At 49.9% G+C, this 25,851-nt stretch overlaps 1 protein-coding gene across 5 annotated transcripts in view; it reads left to right on the top strand.

Moving 5' to 3' along the window:
- Positions 1 to 25,851, top strand: part of CTIF (cap binding complex dependent translation initiation factor) — a 311,678-nt gene that overhangs the window by 118,533 nt on the left and 167,294 nt on the right. For all 5 annotated transcript variants that reach the window (XM_061170212.1, XM_061170211.1, XM_061170208.1 and 2 more), the window contains one exon: positions 4,495 to 4,570. In XM_061170212.1, coding sequence (XP_061026195.1) covers positions 4,495 to 4,570 — 76 coding nt within the window. The remainder of the gene's footprint in view (positions 1 to 4,494; positions 4,571 to 25,851) is intronic.

Raw genomic sequence — 25,851 nt, 5'->3', positions numbered from 1 at the left:
TGGAGGTGAAGATCAGATATATCTTAGTATAAATCACAATATCACACATGGCAATTCTATGTTTTAACTTTATGAGGAACAGCTAAACTGTTTTCCACAGCAGCTGAATATTTTACATTCCCAACAGCAATACACAGGGGATCCGATTTTTCCACATCCTTGCCAGCACTCACTATTTTCCATTCTTTTCTTTTAGTTATACTCATGGCTTTTATTTTTCCTTCCAGTCCTTCCCTGCCCACCCTTGTCTCCCTGTCACTTCAAGCTAAAATGTAGCTGATATTATGGGCTACATTCCTGCACCTCACCTGTCCCGCTGCTAACTCTGCCCACCCCACTCACACCCAGTGGTCACCCTCCTCTTGACAGCAGTGGTTTCACTGCAATGTAAGCGTGACAACCTGGGAGGGAGATGCTCGCATCCTTATTTCAGAGATGAAAAAAACAAAGCTCAGAGAGGCACAGTAACCTGCCCAAGTAGCAGACCTGTGATTTGGGCCCTTCTGACGCCATCCAGTGCTCAGGCTCAAGGATACAAGAGTATCCTGGAATTGGCTTAATCCCCTTAAAATTCTATGTAAAATTATGTGCACATGTATATTTTGGGGGGCAGGGGCATCACTCATATCAGACTTTCCCAGGGGACCCCATCTTCTCCCCACACCTCCTTTTTCCACTGTCCTGCCCCTGCCTGTGAGGGTTCTGTCCAAACTCTTGGGATGGTTTTTTCGAGTAGAGAGAGGCGTTGCCCTTGAACGTGGAGGCATCCTGTTAGGAGGAGATAGTGCAAAGTAGAGTCGCAACCACGGGTCTCCCCTTGGCGCTTCCTCACACCCGTCCACCCGCTCACCGTACCCTCAACCCTCTCACTCAGCAGCACTGGGGCCGTTTTCCCCCTGAGCTGCTTGGCTGCTCAGGGCTGTGCCCTCCACACTTCTGAATTTAGGAAAGCTGACCTTTGCTCAGCAGGTCAAGTTCAGGAGCTGGTTTTCTGCAGAAGCGATGCTCCCCATCTGCCCTGTGGTGGGAGCCAGTTGGAGCTTGCTGTGTGCCATGAGAAAGGGAGGAGCATTTTGCACTTCTGAAGCCCAGTCACGAGTCCTGCTGGGTCCCCAAATGGTGAGGAACACACACACACACACACACTGTATACAATACGGTCCCAGAATAATGCCCAGAAGCATTATTTCTATTCACTCTACTGTTAAAAAGAGACATGAACCCATTCATGATTGAGACTATGCATACACATTCAGAGAGTACACGGTATAAAATAAGGGCCAGGTGCGCAGTTACATAAAGTGAATGCGGGGGGCAGGGGTAGAGAAGTGAGCACCGTGGGGGGATGAACTGTCTGCGGAAGCCTTCTGGAGAGAGGTGACATTTCCCTGGGAAGCACCCATCTCTCCTTTGTCCCCTGGGGGCACATGGATTGCAAAACCAGTGGGGAAACTGAGGCCCAAAGGACAGAAGTGATGACACTGCCTCATGGACTGAAGGTGTCCATTGGGGAGCGAGTGATGAAGTCAGGCTTTCCGAAGGTGTCTGCACCAGTTCACACAAATTAACGTCCCAACAGAATACAGTTTGGCAGTAGCGACAAATGACTATCCAGGAAAGGAAAGGTTCCCCTTGTGCTGAGGGCCCTCGTCCCTTCTGGAACCGGAGGAACTGGCCACACCTGCTCACCACAGGCTCACTCACTCAGAGGAGCCGGCCAGATTTGCTGACAGTCCCCCGGGGTCTCCCATAGACACCTGGCTCTCTGACCAAATCCCATCTCTCCTGGATTCCTGGGGAGTTTGGGTGCAGCGTCCTGTGGCCACCTTGTGGCTAAGCCAAGAACTGTGTCACCCTTGGAGTCCGGCCTTTCTGGGGATGGACTCCACATGCCCAGCCACAGCAGCAGCCCTTGGAAGTAGGGTACCACTCGGTTGCCAAGGCTTCCCGCAGCCCGTGTTTCCACGGAGGGACAGAAATCAGAGGAGGCTGTTACCTTGGAAACCCTGTTGGCAGCAGCGACTCAGCTGGTCTGTAGCAACCTTCTGCCCTTGGAACCTGCCTGCCGTCCCTCCAGGGAGTTCTGAGCCCCGGACAGGGCGGGCCTAGGAGGACAGCAGCCCTCCTTGCCGACCCCAGGGGCTGATGAGATGAGACTGAAAGGCTGTGCCATGATGTGCTAGGCTGGTGCCCGAGGGTGGTTGGAGCCAGAGGTGTGTTACATGTTCACATGACCTGGGGGAGGGGTGTCAGCCCCAGGGTCCCCAGTTCCCTCCTCCCCAGCTGCCAGGGCACGCAGGGAACACAGATGACTGTGAACAGTTGGTGTCTTCACGGGCCAGCCTGTCTCTACCAGGCAGATTTGTTAGTTGAAAGGCAGCTGGATGTTTCCAGACCGCTCTCCACCTCCTCTGCAGCCCTGCACATCACCACCAGGGTGGAGGCTGAAGAGGCAGGAAGTCCCCTTACACGCCTCCCACCCCATCTCCACCGGCCAGAACCCAAGCTGTGCTCCCAACCCTGGCCTTCCAGCGCCATCTTGCCCCCTGGCCCCCTCCCCCCACCCCTCTTCAGCCACAAGAACCCTGCCCTCCTTGCTGGCAACACGCTTGCGCTTAGCTCCTGGCCTTTGCCCTGCTGCCCTCTGCCTGGGACGCTCTCCAAGATTCTCTGCTGGACCATCTCACGTCCCACCTCCCCTCCCTCCGCCCCAGGCTATTCTAGATGCTGCTCCTCTGGGTCCTGCCGCGTCCTCGCTTGCCACCGAGCACTTGCCAACTTGCCACTGAGCACTGCCACCGTGCTGTGACACGGAGGGCCCAGCCCAAGCCGGAGCCCCCAGGGACACAAGCGTGTGTTGAACGGGGCGTAGATCCTATCCCCCACCCCTCCCCCCAAGCTGTGCTGGGTTTTGTAGCCACCCCGTTTCTCTTCTTTGGAGTTTCAGGGTGCCTCTGTCCATGGGACTTTCATAGCACTTATCTCATGCTGCCCCCTACTGGTGCTCAGGTTCACTGCCCTGTAGACGAGCTTAGGACTCCTTGGCTAAGAGCTGTGAGCTGTCTGAGGGCAGGAACCACGTGGGATTTATTTTCCACGACTCCAGGAAAAGTTGACAGGTCCAAAAACACAAGAGAGGCTTGGCAAATATTTGATCAAATGAACTAATTACTCTGAAATTTGAGAGTTGCATTAACTCTGGAACTGGAAAATGCTGCCACCAACCCATCAGGTAGCCCTCACCATACCTGGGCCAATAATAATAACAATACATAATAGTAATAGTAACTAATATGTACTGTGCACTGTGCATACACCAATCCCGGTTCTAACCGCTTGCCTGTATTATCTAAAACTCACCACGACTTAGGGAGGTAAGAGCTGTTATTATCTTCACTTCAACAGATGAGGAATCTAGAGGCCCAGAAAAACTGAGTAACTTGCATGTGGCTGTGTTGGCTCTAGAACCCATGCTATTAATCAGTCACCGCACTGCTGCTCTGCCCCAATAACAATAACAACAACGACAGTAAATAGAACAGTCCTAGTAGCACTAATATATTTACCTTATTGTTTGTTTTGTTATAATTTTACTGAATTATTGCCTGTATTTACCATGATGATAATATATTTTCTACATATACCTTTATTATAGCGTTTACTGTATGCTGGGCACAGGTCTAAGCACTTCAATACATTAACTAATTTAATCCTCTAACCACCTTGTGATGTTAGGCACTAGTAATTATCCCCATTTTACAAATGAGGAAACTGAGTTACAGAGAGGGAAAGTGACTTGAGCAAGGTCACCCAGTTAGTAAGCGATGCCACTGGCGTTCCAAGCTCTGCAGTTCCAGAGTCTGCACCCTCAAATATGTGGAAGATGTGGGCCTTTGCCAGTGAATTGGGGTCAGCACCTCTGGTCTGAAGGTGTGCCCGCCCACAGAGGACATGAAGACAAAGCATAGGTATCTGAGCGGGCTTGCTGGACTGGCAAAGTCAGGCCCGGAAGGGAGGAAGCCCTATTGGGGGCCTGTGTGACCTTGAGAAAGTTGCTCAATCTCTCTGTTCATTTGCTTTCCCCTTGGTGTAACCGGGCAAAATGATGGGTTTTTGCAGGATCTGTGATATGCTTTGGGGCGTTCCTTGGCAAGGAGCTTAACTTCTTCGCCTGGAAAGGTCAAGGGGAACTCTGGTATCCTTCACCTCCCTAGCGGTTGGATGCCTTGTTAGTGCCTCTGCCCCATCCCAGGTCCCACATTCCTGCCTGCACAGAGTCCTTTGTTCTCAAGGAAGGGCCTGTGTTGCAGGCCTGAGGGAGGAGGGCGCTTCTCCAGGGCCATTTCCCCCAGGTGGGACAGGCTGATTCTTCGGCCTTGAGGGAGAGTAGGACCCGGTGTCTCCTGACCACCCCTGCTCTTCCTGCTTGCTGGGCCTGGACAGGATGCATGAATGAGCTGTCTTTTCAATGTTGTTATGTCTTTTCTGGTCCAGGTGTGGAAAAGCGAAGCTGGAAGATGGGGATGGAATCAACCTGAATGACATCGAGAAGGTCCTCCCGGCCTGGCAGGTAGGTGCAGGGGCAGAGTCTCCAACAGCACCCCTCCCCCTGCCCTCAGCCTGGTCAGGGCCTAAACTCTCCCACTGGCCCCTTGTTCCTGCAGGGTATAGCTGGATGTACTGCAGTGGTAGGTGGGCCGGGGTGGGTACCTGCCTTGGTGCAGAGTGTCCCACTGTGATGTGTGTGTGGCAGCCTGTGCTCAGCTGTGCCACAGGTGCTGGTGGCAGACCTGACGTGGATGAAATGGCCCATGCACTGGCAACTCAGCAAACTGGGAAGTTTTTGTCCCTTGACCTGAAACGTCTGAGGTGAGGCAACCTGCAGCGTGTTCTGGTGCGACTGGCAGGGCTGTCATGGTTTCAAATGTGGTCAGGGCTATTTTTAGGCCTTTGAAAAGTGGAGTTGTCCTGCCAGCCTCCAGGTGTCTGCTGTGCTTACTGGTTTTGTCGTTGATTGGACTCCTTTCCCTGAATCGGGCCGGGCTCCAGGACAAGAGGATTTACTCAGAAAAGAGACAGCAAATCTAGGTCCCTAGATGCTTCTGGTGCTGGGCTTTGGGCAGAAGCCGTAGGAGTGTAGCTGCTTCCGGGAAAGAGGCTCGGCCTCCTGCAGAGGAGGGGAGCAGCAAACCCTCCTCCATGACCGAGCCTGCCCCGCGTGACCTGCCACGCACTGCACTCACCACATCACTCTTTCCGCTCTCTTCCCAGTCTGTCTGGCTATGTCAGCTGCATCCATTCTTCTCTTCCAGCTCCCTGCAGGACTTACCCACTTTTTGGTTGAGTGTTTATGCCTTGGGCCTATTAATGGGAGGCAATAGAATGAACAGTCAAGGCCTCAGCAATCTGATTGGGATGTGACTTGGGCTGGTTTTTCCTTGTGTTTGTTCCACTTGGAGTTTATTGAGCTTCTTGCATCTGTAGGTTTATAGTGTAGGTTTATATCAAATTTGGAAAAATTTCAGCCATTATCTTCCTCACCTCCCCCAGAACCCACCCTCTGCAATTCCAATTATATGCACGCTGTGCTTCTTCATATTTTCCCATGGTTCACCAAAGCTCTGCTTTTTTTTTTAGTCTTTTTTTCTGTGTTTCATTTTGGATAGTTTCTATTGCTATGTCTTCAAGTTCACTAATCTTTTCTTGCAGTGTCTAATCTACTGTTAATCCTGTCCTGTATATTTTTCATTTCAGATATTATATTGTTCATCTCTAGAAGTTCAGTTATGGATTTTTTTTTTTTTTGGTATTTCTCTCCTCTTCATGCTCATGCTTTCTCCTATCTTCTTGAGCATATGGAATATTTTATAGTAGCTGTTGTAATGTCCTTCTCTACTAATTCTGTCATCCATGTCATTTCACAGTCTGTTTCTGTTAACTGATTTTTCTCTTGGGTATGGGTTGTGTTTTTCCTTGCATGCTTGGTAATTTTATACTAGATGCAAGATATTAGGAATTTTAGGGTGTTGGATATTATTATTATTATTTAAAATATTTTGAACTTTATTCCAGAGCATAGTTAAGTTACTTCAAGAGTTTGATCCTTTCAAGGCTTGCTTTTTAAGCTTTGTTAGGTGGGAAGCCTTTAGAGCAAAGTTTGCTCCACTACTGGGTCAATAGCCTTCTGAAGTTGCCACTCAGTGCTTTATGTCCTAGGAAGTATTTCCACCATGTCAGCTGGGAATACAAACTATTTCCAGCCGTGTGTGATCTTAGGGGATTACTCCATCAATTTGTTGCAGGTAGCTTTTCACCAGCCCTGGAAGTTTCCTCACATACATGCACAAATTGGTGCTCAGCCAAAGACTCAAGGGCCTGCAATTTCTGGATTTCTCTCTGTGTGCAGCTTTCTCCTCTCTGGTACTCTGCCTTCCAAATTCTAGTGGCCTTGGACTCCCTGAATTTTGAACTCTGTCCCCTTAACTCATTGAGACCACCGGGCTCTGTTTGGATTCCTCCCTGCCTTGCAGACTGGAAACTCAACAGGCACCAGGCTGGGGCACATGAAGGGCTCACTTCATTATAAGGGAAAGTGTGGTGACTTTATGGTGGAGAAACCTGGCAGGCTCCAACCTGACCAGGTGATCAGGGTTAACATCATTAGTGTGGAGTGAGTGGACACCATGTGCCCCTGATGTGCTGCACGGAGAAAGCCCAGCATCATTTCTGGGGTTTTCCTGCCAAGAAAGCACAGCCTGCATCTGGTCATGAGGAACCAAATGGAAAGGCCATCTTCTAAAACTGCTTGGACATGAAAGACTGAGGAATCTCCCAGATTGAAGGGGATTGAAGAGGCAGACAACTAAATGCAATATGTATTCCTTTTTGAGATCCCGGACCAGAAAGAATTAGAGACCTTGTTGGACAGTGGGAGAATGTGAATTGGGGTCTGTGGCAATAGTGTTTCTTGGCTAGAAGTGTCTTCATTTAAGGGGCTATATGATGGTTAGGTAGGTGAGTGTCCTTGTTGTTTAGAAACACACGCTAGAATATTTGTGGGTTATGTGGCCTCATGTCTGCAGCGTGTCCTCAAATGGTTTAGAAGAAGATGAATGGTAATGAGTGTGTAGATCCACAGAGGGAGAGAGAAGCCTGAGTGAGGGGGACGGGGGTTGGGGGGAGGGGCTCTTTGCACTGTTCTTGCAACTTTCCTATGCTTGAGAGAAAAATAATCAATAGGGTCTAGGCCATGATGTGTAGGTCAAAGGCACAGAGTATCGGCTAATGAAATACCCTCTGGCCTGGATCTGTACTAAATTCTCACAGCTAATATAAAGCTAGCCCTGGCGCAAAAGTCAAAAGGTAAAGTACTCAGAAAATGCCACTTTATCACTCCATTCGTAAATGCCTACAGTGTTCGTTATTGATAGAAAAAGTACATTTGAGAGACACTGACCTAGGTGAGGAGCCCCCTGCCCTAGGAGAGGTGTTGACCCCTCAGTGGCCTTTGAGCCAGAAGCCTGGGGCATCCTGGCCGGAAAAGTTACAGGTGTGACCACATCTCCTGTTGGGTGACTGCCTCCCAGCTCCTTGGGGAGCACAGCAGAGGGCCTTTCACTCCCGCTAGAAGGGAGAGGGAGCCAGGCCCTTACCTGGGGGAGGCAGCGGAGTGCAGGGGTTAAGGGTTTGGTATCTGGACACCATGGCATCCTGGCCGTGCCACTGACTAGCCAAGGGGTCGGGCTAGTTACTTACCTTGCTCTGCCTGTTTCCTCCTGTGTAAAATAGGATAATAACAGTATCTACGTCCTAGGATTGTCTGGAAAATTGAGCACATGAATTCACATGAAGCACTGAAAACACTGCCTGGCACATAGGAGGTGCTCCGTCTGCTGGTGGACAGGCTCTGGGGCTCCCCACTTTGTTAGGAGGTGGGAGAGGGAGCAATTTCCTATACCCCATCTCCACCTTGTGCGTTTGTCCTGAGTGGCATCCCAAGGAGTGCAGAAAGATTGCATCAGAGGTCACGAGAATCAAAGGATAGGCATCTGCCACAGACATGCCAGTGACCTCCCTTCTGTGGACCTTGGTTTACTCATCAGTAAAATGGCACAGTTGATCTAGATTAGAGGTTTGCAAACTGTAAAGCTCTGGGATTTTCCAGAGGCATCTCAGGGGCGCTCCTGGGGTGGGGAGTGGGGTGGCTGAAGAAGCAGGCTCGAGGGGACCCCCACTCAGGCTGGCCCAGAACAACTCATCCCGTGTCTCTAAACCAGTCTTCTACAAATGGTTTCATTTGAAGACATGGTTCCACTACTAAACAGATTTTGAAAATCATCCAACCAAGGTTCCGCTCAGGTTTCATATTCTAGGGTTTTCTCTCTCTCAGGAACAATCCATCAGAAGCATTCTTGGTCTCTAGGGACTGTGTGAGATGTCGGCTCTTAGAGGTGCCGGGAGTGGAAGGCTTCACCTCTGGTCTCCATTCCCCGTCAGGATCCACACAGTGGACGGGCTTTGATACGCACACACACCAACACTTTGAACCAGCTTTGCCCTCGGAAAACTACCAACAGACAAGTCCCTGAGCAGATCTACAGCTTTCTGGGTCTTACCCTAGATGCACTGTATTAGTTATCTCTTGCTGTGTAATAAGTTGCTCAAAATTTAGCAGCCTAAAACAATAAACATTTGTTATCACACACAGTTTTTGAGGGTCAGGAATCTGAGAGCATCTTAGCTGGGTGGTCCTGGCTCAGGGTTTCTCACAAAGCTGTGATCAAGGTGTCATTTGGGGCCGCAGTCATCTGAAGGCTGGACCAGGGCTGGAGGACCCCCTTCCATGGTGGCTCCCTCCCATGGCAGAGGGCAGGGGACTCAGTTCTACCCTGGCTGCTGGCAGAAGGCTTCATTCACATGAGCCTCTCCATAAGCCGCTTGAGTGTCACATCATGGCAGCTGGCTTCCTCCAAAAGGAGGGAGGAAGGAAGAGAGACAGATAGACAGACATAGACATATCATGGGTGAGAGAGTGGAGAGTGTCCAACACAGAAGTCCTAATCTTTTCTAACCTAATCTCAGAAGTGACATACTCTCACTCTGCCACAAGCTATACATTGATTGTACAGACCAACCCTCGTACAATGTAGAAGGAACTATACAAAGGTGTGAATATCAGGAGGTGAGGTCATTGGGGGCCATCCTGGAGGCGGGTGACCACACCCACTGATTGTACCCAGGAATCTGTATTTGTTAAAGCATCACAGAATATCTGCAGTTTTATCAAAATTATCCACAAGAGTTGAAAAGTTGTAGTTGATCATGCTCAGGGCTTGACATCTCTTTGGGGTGTTTGCATTTCATATGGTACCATTAGGACAAGGCCAACAGGCCTCCTGATCCCAAAACATATATCTCTGGTGGTAGAATTTGAGGTTCTGGTGAGAGAGCACGTCAGGGTGACTGTTTTCTGAATTTTCCTAGTGTTCTCCTAGACAGGGCTGGCTGGTTCCGTTGTTCGGCCTTGGGGCCTCAGGGTCAGCTAGCCTAGCTACTGGCATTTGGGGTGGGACAGATCTTAATTGTGTGGACCTGTCCAATACGTACAGGTATTTAGTGTTCCCAGTTTCAACCACTGAATGCCAGTCACTGGGGAGAGGGCAGTCACGGTGACCACCAAAAACACCTCCCATTTCCAAATACATCTGGGAGACAGCATGCACCCAACTGAAGACTGCTGAATGGGAGGGAAGCCCCACCCATAGTCTGGAGGCCCCAGCCCATCCACAGCAGTCAAGGGCCTGAGCAGAGATGAGTGGGCTCCTAGAGACTGTCTTAGACAGAAGTCAGGCTTTGAGGAGAAGAAAGAAACCTAGAGCCTCCCCTCCCCTCCTGGAGGCAGGAAGGAACAAAAATAGGAGGACGCAGGGAGAAGGTTGGCCTGAAGCTCATTGCCCACCTGCCCTCCACTTCTTTCACCCAGAAGAAGAGGGGCAGATATTTGTCTTGACGTTCAGTCCATCCTTCTGCCTATGAGTTTCTCCCATCATTTCCCAACAGAACTTTGACGTGAGCCTGGTTATGCTCTTGTTGGTGTGATAACCGGGGCGTATGTCTTTTTTTTTTTTTTAAACAAGACAGAATTTTTCAATCATCTGCTGTGTTCAGATACTATAGGCCATGGCTTGATATTAAACAAACCCCCAAATCCCAGAGGCCTCACACACAGGATATTATTTGTCACTTACTGAGATTTCTGCTGAGGGTCCAGCTACCCTCCAGGGCAGCTCCTTTCCAAAGTGGGGGCTCAAAGGTCCAGTTGGATTCCATTCTGTGACCGTACCATCTCAACCCACAGCACCCAGGTGGCCCTGGCAGGGCCAAAGAGAGAGCTGGAGGGTCATGATCTGGGTCTCAAATGCTTTGGCCCAGAAGTATCACTTGTACTTAGCCCATTGGACAGAACTAGTCCCATGACCCCATCCAAGGGCAAAGGGGCTGGCGGAGAAAGAGGCAGTCGGGTCAGCAACAGCGCTTCTGCCCCGATTTCCTCTTTCCTTCACTTGTTCGCCTAACTCTTCTTCATGGACAAGCGCTTTGCACCAGCCTTTTAGAGAAAAAGAGAGAATTGCATGAGATGCAGTTGCCAGGAGGGGCACAGTCTACAAGAGAAATGAGACACGTGCTCTAATGACAGTAGTGCAGAGTTGCAGCTATCAATGCCTGAGCGAACGCTGGTGCCTTGCCCAGGTCAGTGTCCCCGTAGAGGGAAGTCTGGTCCCCTCCCTGCAATGCTCCATCTGCCTCTCCAGTGCCGTGCAGTGTCTGCAGCCTGGGGCTTGAAAGAATGGCTGAGTCAGGAGCCGAGGGCCCCAGTGGCCCCCCAACTTAATGCCTGTTGTAGATCTCTGGGAGCTCTAGCTTGTCTCTCACTGGGAGTCACACATGGGGCACATGTCACAGTGAGTGGTCCTCGGTGGGAGTGCCTCAGTCAGAGGTCAGCTGCTGATGCCTGGGTGCCTGTCCACGCCCCCCTCCAGCCAAAGCCAAGGACTCGATCCCTGGTGGTCCCATCTGGTTGTATTTGCACAGTGGGCGATGAATCCAGGAACCCCCACTGCTGGGACTCAGGCCCCTGGAGCCACCCAAGAACCTGAGGCAGCAGGGCAGACAGTAGGTACCCACATCCGCCAGGCACAGTTCTCCACCCATAAGAGGCGTTTAGTTGGTTAGTAAAGGCTGATGCTGGTGATGTTGACTCTCCCCAAGGTCTGCCTCCCTGTAGTGATAGTTGAGGCGGAAGAGCGAGTGAGATGGGCTGGGTGACAGCCAGCAGCCGAATTTCAGCATCCCCAAACTCAGCAGCCTCAGGTGAGCTGAAGCTAGCTTTGCTCCCCAAGAGCTCTGATTGGGAAGGGCAGCTGGAGTCTCTGAATGTGGTGACATGGATTCAGGAGGACATCCATCATGGTTTCAGGCGGTGAAGCCACAGGGCAGGGCAGAAGCTGACACCTATACAACTGGGCTTAGAATGGAGTCCTGGGGGTCCCGCCTGCATTTTTGGCACCTCTGTTGTGAACCGTGGAAGGGGGTTGGCCAGCCTGCCGTATTGGCAGTGATGTGGACATTCCAGCCCCCATCATTTGTAATCCTGCTCCCATTGTGGCCCCAGGGTCAGGTATGGCGGGTGCAGAGGGACGGATGGCTGCGCCGTGATCTGCTCCCACTAGAGGGCACCAGCGCACCGCTCTGGAGACTCCGCAGTCACATTTGCAACGGGAGGTCCCTTGTCCCTAGCAGCCAAAGGTGTCCTTGCCTTGTTGGTGCGCAACATGCAAATACGATGCTTAACATTGTCCTCAAAATGACGCAGGCCCTCCAGGCTCAGGCCTTCTCCCCAGAACAAGGGAGAAGATGAGGCAGTGAAGTAGGCAGCTGCACAAGTGAAGGAAGTACCTGTTTGGACCAGGTGTCCCCTGCCATGCACAGGCCTGACATTCCTCCAGGGACCCCCCTCCAGTCCTCAGACCCCTGGGAACACGTGGCAGCTCCCAGGAGGACACACCCATTCAGCCTCTATCAGCTGCACAGACAACTAGGGTGCTCGCCCACGGAGTGAGGCATGCTGGTGGCCTTCCCCACACCAGACGGTTTCACCTGGGCCTGCAGGGGAGAGACCCGCTGGCGTGGGGCTTGGAGAATTACAGAGTGCTGGCTTCTGCCCTTGGAAGGACAGGGGCTGGCAGGTGGTGCTGAGGGGATTGATGGAGCCCCATAAACTTGACTGAGTTCGATGTGAAGGCAAGGGAATCCAATCTGAATGGGTTCTGGTCTCCCCTTGCGCTCCCCGCTCCTCGCCTCTGGCCCAAGACCTCCAGCCTAGATACCACCCCGGGCTCCTTCCCCCTGAGGTGTGGTAATCTGAACAGTTTCTCCTCAGCGTCTCCTCAGGGCCCTGCAGAAATACTGCCTCTTTATTCCACACACGGCCCTGGATGCTTCTGCGTTTTAAACAAAACCCCGGTTGAAAGACATTGTTGTTGAGTTATCTCGTGTCTTGCCTATGTCTTGCCTAAGCCTTTCTGAAAGGACACATTTTGATCATTTTTCTTTGAATTCTCTGTCAGAAACATTTCACCTACCTTCTTTTGTCTGACAATGGGAACTGCATAACCCAACTTATTTTGCTTTCCTGTTAGGAAATTTTGAAACTAAATTCTGTGTCTGTCTGCAATTAATGATGAGCTCACCCTGACCTGGTCAGGTCCGTTGCTCTAATCCTCTGGTGACTGACCTAGTTTAGTGCAGTACATAACGTGTAGGCCCACTAATGTGAGGTCGGCATGGCGCACACCCTGAACAAAGAACATGACTAAGTCGAGTGGGCTTTCTGGCCTCATGGATGTGCCCAAGTACTCTCTTCACATGGGACCCCGAGTGAGGACAGGAGACCAGCTAAAGGAGGGGGACAGTGAGGCTTGGGGTTAAGCAGCCCATTTTCCCGCTTGGCCCCGAATAAAGACAGGGTGAGAAACACCCCACTCCACCTGCCAGGAATCTGAGGGACATAGGAGCTTTCAGAATGAAAATCACTGAGCGCTCGGAGGCATAAAAATGGTGGCAGATGCGGGAGCAGCCTTGTTCCTCCAGCAGGTGGCGCTGTTGCAGTGTGGACTCGAGGTTGGTGGGAAGGGGCTGCCCCGCAGTGGATTGAAGCGGCTGGAAGCCCAATTCCCAGCCCTCCAGATGGGAAGGAGTGACTTTATCATTCCCTAGAGCTATACCAGCTCTGTGGCCAAGTCTTCTGGAAACTTCCAGGATATGCTAACTCACAGGCATGAGGATTATTAAAATATCCTGAGATGCCAAGGAGCAAAATCATGTGAAAACTAAGTCCCACCTCACAACCCCAGGCCTGCCCTCTTCCCCAAATCCTGCTTCATGTCCCGTCTTGGTCCCATGGGAGGTCCGGTCTGACTTCATTAACTGAGTCCACCAGGATTGACTGGGCATCTTTCTGTGGACCAGGCGTTGTCTTAGTCATGATGGACTGAGTTTAAACGCAGGGGCCGCTGCCTTTTCAGTGAACCAGGACATGCAATTCTCCTAATGTCCCTGTAATGATCATCTAGCAATGAATGACTGCAACGCAGTGCAAACACTGGCTGAGTGCCTTCCAGGCTCCAGGAACCGTGACGGTGCTTTCTTTTTCTAATCTTACTTATCCTCACCTCGTCCCTGTGGAGGGTGTGCTGTTACTGATCTCCTTTTACAGACGATGCTGCCTCTGGTCAGATGTCACCTTCTCAGTAAAGCCTTTTGAACACCCCATTCCGTACTCCCCATTCCCGCCCACCCCCACTTAATTTTTCTCCATAGTGCTCATCACATACATGCTTTATTTTTGTGGTCTGCCTTCTCCACTGGAATGTTACGTTCCATGCGGGCTCATATAGGTGCTCATTAAATATTAAGTGAATGACTAAATGAGCCCTGACTTGCTCCTATCCCAGAGGGACTCACCCCCAGCACCCCACAGTCCTTCACAGGGGCTCACGTAAATCGCGTACCATCTGAGCTACGTGTCTGCATGTATCATCTCTGAATTCTCGTAACTGCCCTGTAGAGTGTAGGTACTACTATTATCGTCATCTTGCAGACAAAAAAACCGAGATCAAATACCTGCCCCAAATCACATAGCTTACAAATGGGGGAGTGGGATTGGAATTCAGGCAGCCTGGCGCTCCTTTGTAAGGAGTGACGGGGAGGAAGAGGTGATGGAAAACCATTTTCTAATTCTAGGTGACTGTAGTCACGTACAGCAAGTTAGGGGTGAATGTCATTTCCTTAATAAGCAAGAACAAGAAAATGGACATCTTTCTTTTTTTTTTTTTTTTTTTCTCTACTGCTGTAGGCACTAAAAATGGAAAGAGAGGAGGAGGGGGTGGGGCGAGGGAGAGAGGAGCCCCTACTGACACCTTTGACAGAGGAAGAGATGTTTTTCCTTTTTTCTAATCGGAAAGGTTTCCAGGGGCCTCCCCCCAACCCCTGCCAACTCCAGATCCTGCCCCGGCTCTGAGGAGGAGTGCTCACCTAGGAGAGCCCCTCTGCTTTCTGGCCACCCTCCCACCCACCCAGTGCTTCCTCCCTCAGGATAAAAATAGGTGGTATTTGTAGTGAGGTGGATGGAGTTAGAGTCTGTCATACAGAGTGAAGTAAGTCAGAAAGAGAAAAACAAATACAGTATGCTAACACATATATATGGAATCTAAGGGGAAAAAAAAAGGTCATGAAGAACCTAGTGGCAAGACGGGAATAAAGACACAGACCTACTAGAGAATGGACTTGAGGATATGGGGAGGGGGAGGGGTAAGATGTGACAGGGTGAGAGAGTGGTATGGACATATATACACTACCAAATGTAAAATAGATAGCTGGTGGGAAGCAGCCGCATAGCACAGGGAGATCAGCTCGGTGCTTTGTGACCACCTAGAGGGGTGGGATAGGGAGGGTGGGAGGGAGGGAGATGCAAGAGGCAAGAGATATGGGAACATATGTATAAGTATAACTGATTCACTTTGTTATAAAGCAGAAACTAACACACCATTGTAAAGCAATTATACTCCAATAAAGATGTTAAAAAAAAATAGGTGCCCATGCAATAAAGGAGGAGACCAGGACTTCTTCAATCCATGGTTTCCTGTCTGAGACCACCAGGTAGCAAGGCCCACTGGCCATGAGCAGTGTGTGCTGTGAGGCCAGCCTATTTTTATTTTTGTTGTTTGGGAGTATTTTTACAAGAAATTATTATCTGGGGCATGAAGAGTTTTGTTGGGGACAGCTAGGAAAGTTCCTGGGAAGCAGGCGACTGGCTGAGTCTGGACCAGGTTCTCACAGTCTCGGGGTGCGGGCAGAATGCAGGGATGGGGGACAGGAGGTGGCAAGTGCTTTCTGGCTCTGGGGCGTCCCGGAAACATCTGCCTCCCTTATAGGACAGCCTCAATTATCCATAGCACAGTTAGGGTCTTAGACAGGGATGGGCAAACTGTGGTCTGCAGACCAAGTCCAGCCCTCCAGCCTGTTTCTGCAAATAAAGTTTTACTGGCACATGGCCACGCCCATTCATTTGTTCACTGGCTGTGGTTGTGTTTGTGTTACGAAGCAGAGTGGAGTAGCTGCAATGTGGACCCTACCATCTTCGAAGCCTAAATATATCCGATCTGGCCCTTTACAGGAAAAGATTGATAAACACTGATCTAGAGTATAAACAGAAAAAAAGCCCTGAGAGTTAAAACAGGTGACAAACAAGTTCATTCACTTGTCATCCGAGAGGCCTTCGGTTCCACATGCAGAACATCTTGGAGTTCATCCAAAATGATTCTCTTCCAGCTCCCATTTCTTCAACTGTAACATGAGATCATATACGGGTTTGACGTTCATTGCAAGCCTTTGCTGAGGGTCACAATATAAACCAGGTGGTATAATGACCAAAAAACACTCTACAGGTGTGAAGTGGCCTTACTAAGTAGCTCAGTTAGACCTGGAAGCAAGCACAGAACTGGGGAGCTTGACAGACAAGATGGAAACCATCCACACGTCCCTCCTGTGATTTGGGGGTGGCAGTTGCGGGTGGAGGGATAGAGATTAGGTTGTGTTTCCCCAGCTCTTACGAAGACAGAGATCTCAAAGAAGACTGTGTGCCCCATAGACCTTGTGTATCCTTACCTCTCCCTTGCCCAATCTCCCTGCTCTTTCACGGCCCTGTCAAATTTCACCTGCTTGGTGAAATTGTCCTAGATGAATCAGACCACCATCCCACCATCCCAGTCCTGAGGGTTTTCGTGGGCATTTGGAGGACTTCATTGTAGGCCAGTTTTGAGGTTCTCCTGTTGTTTCACAGAAAGAAAAGCAAAGGTATGGCATTAGGGCTGCAGAACTAAGCAAGCAGTGGTTCAGAAGAAATGGAGGCCACGGAGAATGGGGGAGTCCCGGAGTCCTGAAGGGACGTGTCCAACAGCAGAGAGAGCAGTTGGTGCAGGTGCTTGAGGCCTTGGAACCTGACCAAACAGGGACTCAACCGAACGTTCTCGAGCAGAGAAATGTATGATGGAAGGAAGATTTAGGAAGCCAAGGGCCAAATCCTAAGGCCTGACCAATCCTTATGCTCTCTCCCTGGGACCTCTAAGGAATTCCTAGGGTTGTACACATCTTCCCACAGTAGCCAAGGAAGGACGTTTCGTTGCTTCGTTAGGGACAGGCCAGGGTCCCTTAAAAAGAGGACTTGCCCCCAGTAGAGAGGTCATCTGGTCCATGCCCTGCTTTGGGCCAGACCATACCCAGAATCCTTTGCTGAGGGACAGAGGGCTTGATCAGTCAGATGGGGGAGGGTGGGGGAGTAGCAGGCCCAAGCAAGGCCAGACTGAAGATGGCCTCCCTCACGACCTCTGCTGGGCCCAGGACATCTCACAGACAGCAAGAGCTGCTCTACCCACCCACCCCCAACCCCAGAATGACTTGGGCTTGGGAGGGGGAGGCCAGCAGAGGTACCAGGAGCCCAGGGCTGAGAGCAGGCCCTAAGCTGGCCTGCGGGGCCCTGGTTACCATCGCTCAGAGGCAGGGCCACCCTCATGCACACACCCACCCCAGTGACCCAGTGGTCCTTCCAGGAGGGGCCCTAAAGCCCAAGGTGAGCGGGGTTACCCCACGTGCAGCCCCACCATCTGTTCCTAGAGCAGTTTCCAGGGCTGGTGTAACACCCCAGCCGTCTCGGGAATGTTCTGGTGACTTGGACCAGTCCTGGTTCAACAAGGTTGCACCCTGGTCCAGCACCTTCCTGCTCCGTCCTTGGGCGGTGGAAGGAGCAGCTAAGGCGGGGGAGGAGGAAGGTATCGCTGAGGGTGTGAAGCATCCATTATTCCTTTATTAGCCAGGGTGCCATTTCTGGTCTCGTTCTCCTTCCTGGCGGAGAAGCCCGGTTATTTTCGTTTACCCCAGCTCCTCTCGCTGGGAGCAGCCGCCGGCAGGGCAGAGGGGGCGGGGCGGACAGGGCTACGTGCTCTCCTGCAGGCGTTTGTGAATGGGCCCCGGCTCCCAGGCTGCCCCGACGGCAGGCGCCCCCCCCAGGACGCGCTGACTCTTGCTGGCCGGCCGGCGTCTTTTCTAGCACTGCAGTGGCCAGGCAGGAGGAAGCTTTCTTCTGGCCCAAGAACAATACCAGGGTCAGCCCGGGGACCTCCCTCCTACACCCTCTTCCTTCCATTGTGAGCCGCTGCACAGTCCCAGGCCGCTTGGCTCTGCAAGCCATGGGGGAGGGGGAACGGGCCCAGGAGAGATTAGCAATGTGTGTGACACCTCCAGCTGTCTGTCTACACTTCCCAGGCTGGCCAGGATTCTGGAGGCAGCAGATGGACAGATAGACCAAGCACGTGTGAGTGACCATTGGGTCCCGGAGCTTGCAAGGGGCTGCCGACAGGGTGAGGCCACTGACTGGATGGCACCATGCCCTGTCCCCTGCCCCCATGGAATCACAGCATGTCAGGGCTGGAAAAGGCCTGCCCAGACCTTCTGCCCATCACCCCATTACACAGACAAATAGACCCAGAAAGGTAAAGGTTTTACCAGACTTCCTATTGCCCTGCTTAAAACTCCTTCAATGATTCCCGAGGCCTATGGGAAAAAAATCACAGACTTTCCTTTAACCCCAGTGCCTGCCGGCCTCCCAGGCTTCTCTCCTGTGACTTCCCGCCTTGTGCTGTAGCCTTGTGACTAGTTAACGGGTCCTGATCCAGCAGCACCAGTCCTCTGCCTTAAATGTCCTTCCGGCTACATTCGCCTACCTGCCATTTACCTGTTCTTCAAAGACTACTTGAAGGTCACCTTCTCTATGCAGCCCTCTCTAACAACCCACTTCCTTTTTTGCTTTTTCTGGGCTCCTCGAGCACTGAATATATCCCTAGAGAAGGGCTGCCCTCCACATCACTGGGATGCCCATGTGTCTCTCCCACACTTGCATGCCTCTCCCCACACAACACACTCCAAATCCTGGGGTCTGAAAACCCTTAGGTTCTCAAAGTGTGGTCCTCAGACCAGTAGCATCAGTATCACCCAGAAACTTGATAGAAATGCAGATTCTTAGCACTCCCCTTCACTCCTATTGAACCGGCAACTCTGGGGTTAGGGCCCAGCGATCTGTGTTTTAAGAAGTCCTCCAGGTGATTCTGATGCCTGCTCAAGTTTGAGAGCCAGGCCTGAGGACCTACTTGCAGGCAGTTGGCTCTTAATAAATTCTTTTTTTTTTTTTTCTCTTTTTCTAAAATTGAGATATATTGGACCTATAGCATTGTGTAAGTTTAAGGTATACAACATATTGACTTGATCCATTTATATTGCAATATGCTGTCCATTGTAGTGTTAGCAAACACCTCTACTGTGTCACAGAATTGGCATTTCTTTAGTGTTGGGAACAAGTAAGATATAGCCTCTTAGCAATTTTAATGTTTATACCAGTTGTGTTGTCTATCTTAATAGTTTCTTGATAATTTCTCTGGTAATTGACATCACCTATCCCCTTCTATTTGCTGACAAAATTTTGGTTGTTTATTTGTTCTTTACCATTATTTTGCTCAAATGGTGGACAAAGAATCTTGCCCTCTTTGACAACCAAGGATAGGGATTTGCAGAGGGTTGAGTGATTTAGGAACGACCCAGTCCCCCAGACTCTGGCACCTGCTCCTGGCACTAGCCGTGCCAACAGCCCTGGGTGAGCCCCTGGGGATTAGAGTTCCTGGTTTTGGGGTTGGGGGGAGTCATTACCTCACCGTCAAAGGTAGAAACCTCAGCAGAGCCCCCAGGGATGCTGCGCCTTTGCAGGTGATCAGAGCCACTGCCTGGGGTGAAGATGTGGAGGCAGCCTTTATTTAGAGATGGAGGGGAAGCTCTGGGCTAGTTACGCTGTTCCTTCTCTTTGGATGACATTGCTGTGTGTGTAGCGGATTTGTCACCCACTGTGTGTTGGGCAGTGGCTGATGGTGAAGGGAGTCTGTCCCTGGGCTCAGAGCCTGTAGGCAGCCGGCAATGACCCTGAGGCATAGTTAGTGGCGAGAGGAAGCTGACCTGGGGATAAAACAACAAACACTAACTTCTGTCTACAAAGGGAATAATCAAAAGTTGATGTTAAATAGACTATAAATAATAACAGTAACGTAGTTGCAGGCTCAGCCAAACAGACTGTGGAAAAGCTAAACATTGAGATCTGTCCAGAAAACAATTCTGGCCTTCCCCTCTGAGCTTCAGTGTTCTGACTTTGGGAGCAGAGGGCTGATGAGGACAGAGCCCTGGCCCAGGGACAGGCGATCATGTCCTACCTCTGAGCCTCGCGGTCCCACTTCCTGTGAAATAGGAGAGGAGGCTCTGCCATCCTTCTGGCCCCAACCCTGTAACCCCCTGACCCACTCTTGGGTGCTTCTAGAGGAAAGACCTTGTTTGATGATTAAAGCATTACATGTGTTCTTGTGTTCCCAAAAGACCCTCACTTTTCCTCTTGGCATGCATCCTACCCCCTGGAGGGTTCAGGGAGAAGTTCCGCTTCCCCCGTCCCGTGGCAGGGCCATATGTAGCTTCTTCCGCATCCCCAGGCTCCTCTCCCTCCCAGAGTTTATAAACCTTGAGTTTTTTCATTACTGATGGAGAATTTAATTTAGCATTTTGCTTCTTACGGCTTGGAGTGTGTTTGGGTCCCAGAAGACTGTCAGCCTGGCGGGGATCCAGGGAGAGGTAAGTGGAGCCCCATGCTCCTCTAGGACAGGTACAGGAGGCTGAGGGTTCTGGGCCCCAGTTGTCCCTCGAGGCCCAGGGCTGTCAGCCCACGTGTTCTATGCTGAGTGGCCGCTTTGGCATGGACATAGCCTCCACCCGATGTGAGGTGCTACAGTGTCAGGCGGGGTGTAAGCCAGAGCCTCCAAGGGCCTCGGCTGCCTCACCCACTGCCTCCGTGGCTCGACATCCTCATCTCCAGAGTGAGTGTGTCAGAGCCAGTGGTCTCGATAGCCGTTCCCACCTCGTACAGCCTGTGGCTTGGATGTAACAGCTCACTTAAACCTGTTGGTATAACGTGATGCCATTGGTGCAGGTGGGATTCATAAAAGGTAGGCTGAAGGGACTTCATGCCTTCCTGGGGAGTTGGGCCCCCAAGAATTAGATTCATCTACCCAGTGGTTCCAAAAGCAGTATATGTCTGTAGTTCACACAAAGTAAATAATTAAATAACGCTTTTTAAAAATACTGAAAATTAAATAATAGTAAATAATTAAATAATAGTTTAAAAATACTAAATAATACTAAAAGTACTAAAAACTAAATAATTCTAAAAGACCTATAGTAGCAGAAAATAGCCAAGTCCATGCCTCATTCTTCTGTAATTACCAGTTCCATTTCTCAAAGCAACTACTTTTCTTTTATTTTTCCACTGTTCTTCTGGTGTGCCACCATATTTCTAATTATATATAAAATATCTAATATTTCTATTATCTGGTGTACTATTCTTATACTGCTCTTCTTAACTATATCAAATTTAGACATCATCTGCTGACTTCCTATTATGGTAGATGTGAGTTTTGCTCTCTTATACCCCTATCTTCTCAGTCTAGTTATATCACATTTTACTTAAATTTTTAGTCAGATTATTACTTCATTATTGAATCTTATTTTACTTTTCTTTTTATTTTGAAAAACATTCAGAATAACAGAAAAGTTGCAAAAATAAAATACAAAGATTTCTGTATACCCTTCACCGGATTCCGCAAATGTTAACATTTTTCCATGCTTGCTTTATCAGTCTCTGCATAATTTTCTTTCTTTCTTTCTTTCTTTCTTTTTTTTTTTTTTGGTGGTTTGAAGAATAAATTGTGGACATGTGCCACTTTATTCCTAAAAATACCTCCGTGTGTTTTCCTAAAAACAGGGTCATTCTGTTATATAACTACAATTTCATGATCAAAACCAGGAAATTAATATTGATGGAATACTATTATATAATCTTCAGACCTTATTTTGCCAGTTGTCCCACTAATATTCTTTATAGCTAAAGAAGTTGTTTTGGGTATTTATTTTTCTGGTTTAGAACTCAATACAAGATCACAGTTTGCTTTTAATTGTAATGTCTCCTTAGCCTCCTTGATCTTCCTTTGTCTTTTATGACCTTGACATTTTTTGAAGAGTACAGGTCAATTATTTTGTAGAATGTCCATCAGTTTGTGTTTGTCTGATGTTTTCTCATGATTCAGTCATGCACTGTGTCCTCAGTGCCTCATACCAGGAGGCATAAGATGTTGCCTTGGTGATGTAACACTGAGCACCTGTTCACGTGGTAGCTTCTAGGCCCCACCACCACAAAGTTACTATGTTGCCCTTTGCAGTTAATAAGTATCTTGCAGAGAGATATTTGAGACGGTGTGATTGTACTGTTTCTGATAATATTTTGACCCACCGGTTTTAGCATTTATTGATGATCCTTGCCGGAAATATCATCAGGATGGTTGGCAAATGGTAACTTTTCTAATTTCATCTGCATATTTTAGTGGACTTTCTACTGTAAGGAAGATCTTTCCTTTCTCCTCTGTTTATTTATATGTCTTGTCTTATAGATTTTTATGTTACTCTAGGGATTATAATCCGCTACTATTATTACTTATTTTGATGCTCTAATTGTCTCAGATTTGGCAAGTGGGAGCCCCTTCAGAATCACGCCTGGGTATTTCTGAAATGTCCTGATTATTCTTTGAGTACTTCCTTACTTCCTGGCACAAGAAGTTGCTCCAGGCTTATTATGGACTTTCTCTGCCCAACTCTGGAATCCATCATTATCCACGGAGCCTGGTACTTTTTAGTGGACATTTTTTAGAAACCCAGATCCAGGTGCTAGGTATGCTCATTGCTACTGAATCCCTTTGTCTTTTTTTTTTTTTTTTAATTTTTTTAAATAATTAATTTATTTATTTATTTATCTTTGGCTGCGTTGGGTCTTCATTGCTGCGTGTGGGCTTTCTCTAGTTGCGGCAAGCGGGGGCTACTCTTCGTTGCAGTGTGCGGGCTTCTCATTGCAGTGGCTTCTCTTGTTGCGGAGCACAGGCTCTAGGTACGCGGGCTTCAGTAGTTGTGGCGTGCGGGCTCAGTAGTTGTGGCTCAAGGGCTATAGAGCGCAGGCTCAGTAGTTGTGGTGCATGGGCTTAGTTGCTCTTGGGCATGTGGGATCTTCCCGGACCAGGGCTCGAACCCGTGTCCCCTGCATTGGCAGGCGGATTCTTAACCCCTAGACCACCAGAGAAGTCCCTGAATCCCCTTGTCTTTTGACCCATTTCTCTCTCCCATTTTCTGAGTGCCTGTGTCCCCAGGTCAGAGTTTCTCTTATTCAGCTTCTCCAGAAAATAAGCTCTTTTGCCTGCAGGCAGGGATTGATAGATAGTTGCATGGCTGTGTGGGGTGCAGAAGGAGACTTGGCGGCGGGGTCCTATATGCAGACTTTCATGCAGTTCTGCTGTTTCCTCCCAGCACCTGAACCCTGCCCTTTGTGATCCCTGATACCTCCAAGCCTTGAGCTCCCTGGAGGTCTGTAGGCTCCATCAGTGCATTTCTTATCAATATCCCTCTCTGCTGGGTTGCCTGCTACTCCTGCATTCAATTTCTGTCCTCCCAAAGTGTGTTGAAATCTCTTCGGTTCTCTGTGCTTTTGTGGGCTTATAACTTTTTTTATTGAGAGAGGAGGAGTTAAAATAAGTGCATGTGTCAATCCACCACGTCGAGTCAGAAGTCTAATTTGGTTGGATTTAAATCATCAGAGACAGAGGGAGAGCACTGTAGGAGACACTGAGCTTAACGTGCTTGTCAGGAGCAGAAGTGGGAGCAGATGACATTTGTATCTGGGAGCAGACGGGTGAAGTGGTCTGTCCTCTGAGTCCAGGCCCTGGACGTGTTGTTACTGGGGTTAGAATATAAAGGGGGCAGCAGGATGTTCCTGAATGCCAATAAATAAGTTCTTTTCTTTCCTATTGTTCAAAGAACTCCAGGAGGGGACACACACACACACACACACACACACACACACACATTAGCTGTCTGAGGGGCCTGGGAAAATCTGCTCGGATTCAGACCTTATAGAGACGCTCACTCCCACACAAGAGCCAAGAGCCACCAGGGCAAATGCAGTCCAGGACCCAAGGATAAGCTCTATTGCCCAGCTCGTTAGGATCCCAGCCTCACCCTGCCTAGCTTTGCCGTTGGCCCCTTCTGGTGGGAAAGACTTTTTTCCAGCAAGCATCCAGTGTCCTGGGAGCAGGGTTCTTGCCCAGTGCCACACCTGGGACAGGGCTGGGCACGTGGTCAGAGCTCAGTAAGTCACAAAACCATAGAATGGTTGCTAAGATGCCAGAGCAGATGTGGGAGCCAGCTGTGTGCAAAGGACAGGGCAATGCGGCCTCTCACAGTCACCCTGAAAGCCTACTGGTCATTGCTGGCCTCTCTCCTGTGGAGCTGCCTGGGCCTCTCCTCTTTGGCTAAGAAATGGGACCCCACCCACCCCTAATGGTACACTGGCTCTAGAAGGCCTCACATAAAGTACACGCTGTCCCTGCCTTTTGCCAATTTGCATTTCAACAATCCATGTATTCTGCAGTTCCTGAAAACCATTTGTGTAGAACTTCTGGCAGCTTTAAGCTCCTTACCTGGGAGTTCCTGCTCATTTCTGGAAATGTTGAAATAAGCAAGGATGCCCTTAAGGGCAGGTTTTCCGGCATCACGCATTGCACCCAGTTGATAAAGGGCAGTGCCCCAAAGAGCCAGCCGGGGCTGGCAGAAGGCTAGTCCGTGTGCAGCTCTGTCAGCTGCTCCTAATCTGAGGAGCTCAGAGCCCTGAAGGGCAGGCACTCTGGGTACATCCTATTACCTGGAAAAGTTCCATTTCCAGCCGATCACTGGCAGTGATTTGTCCTATTGACACGTTGTCACCTCAGGCTGCGATGTTTAGGATAAAACTGAGGCTGGAGGGGCAGAAAGGGTCAGATAAGGGCAAGGTCAGGAGGCGGGGACCCCGAGATTGGGCACCTAGACCAGCTGGAGAGAACCCAGGTCCTCTGGCTACCTCGCCCTAGTGCTGACAGGAGGAACAGCCAGTGGTGGGCTGTGGGGCAAGAGTTGAAATCTCTCCCTGAACATCTATCTTGGAGACCACGTGGTCAGCACTCTAAACCGTGAGGAAAGCATCCTAAACACATTGTGCTCAACGAGGAAAGTAAGCCCCACCATGGGCATGGGGCGCACCCAGGGGCACACAGATCTGGGGCTCAGGATCCGTAGGTCACAGCTCTTTCCATACACACTGCAGTTTCATTTCTGATGAATTCTAACCACGGGTCCCCGCGTAAGGCTCACAGGACATCTGTTTAATAATTTATTCTAGAATTTCACTAGGGATCAGCATCAATAGGTGTCTTTGAAAAGCCTTCATCACTGAAGTGTCTGCACATAAAACGTTCTGTAGAAAGGAAATTAGAAAAAAGAAGAAAGGAAAGGAAGTCACAATCAGAGCTGCCTCTCTACCCTCGCCCCCCCACCCCCACCAAGCACGAACCAGAAAGGCAAGGCTGTGTGAGCTGCCGATGGCAGCCTTGACCCCAAGCCAGGCGCTCCCTGCAGCCCCCTCCTCAGCTCTGCCGGGTCCGAGGCGCAGAGAGACAGAGGCCCACATAGAAGAATGCAGTGAATGTCGGGGGCCTTGGTCAACCCCGTGGAGAAGGGTTTTCTGTCGTGTCCTCTGGACGCCCCATGTTGGCAGCCGCATTGCGTCCTCTTGCTGGTCTCTGTTCTCTGCTATTGGACGGGCCTGTGAGGCCCTTTTGAGCCCTGAAAGATGGCTTTTCAGAAAGTGTACATGGACCAGCCCTGCCACTAGCCAGCACAGCCACTCTGTGCAAATTAGAGAGCGGTGTTCCTTCCTCTGCACACGTGAAAGCCTCTGCCTGAAATTATCAAAAATGCCTCAAATCGATGAGACCGAGAGGACCATCTCCCGGAGGTGTGCGGAGCGCATGTAAGCCGCAGCTGTTCCTCGTTTTAAGCAAATTTCAACCCAGAAGCTTGAGTTGAATACCCAAGCCATTCATTCATTCCATAGAAAGCCAGACTCTGAGTTTAGAACATTTCCAGCTAAAGGGAACCTCCCTTGGAGAGAAATATCTTAACAGTGGAGAAGGTGAAGTGACCCTTTCTATTTCCTCAGGAGGAAGGAGTCGTGGCCATCGAGTGTTCTAGAATGTTATAGTGTTAGTCCTGAAAGGAGCCTTCTGGTCATCTAGCCCAGCTCCT

This window comes from Eubalaena glacialis, chromosome 15 (genome assembly GCF_028564815.1).
Source record: "Eubalaena glacialis isolate mEubGla1 chromosome 15, mEubGla1.1.hap2.+ XY, whole genome shotgun sequence".
Taxonomy (NCBI): domain Eukaryota; kingdom Metazoa; phylum Chordata; class Mammalia; order Artiodactyla; family Balaenidae; genus Eubalaena; species Eubalaena glacialis.
Note: the sequence above shows the minus strand (reverse complement) of the source record. Positions and strands in the feature narration are given on the sequence as shown.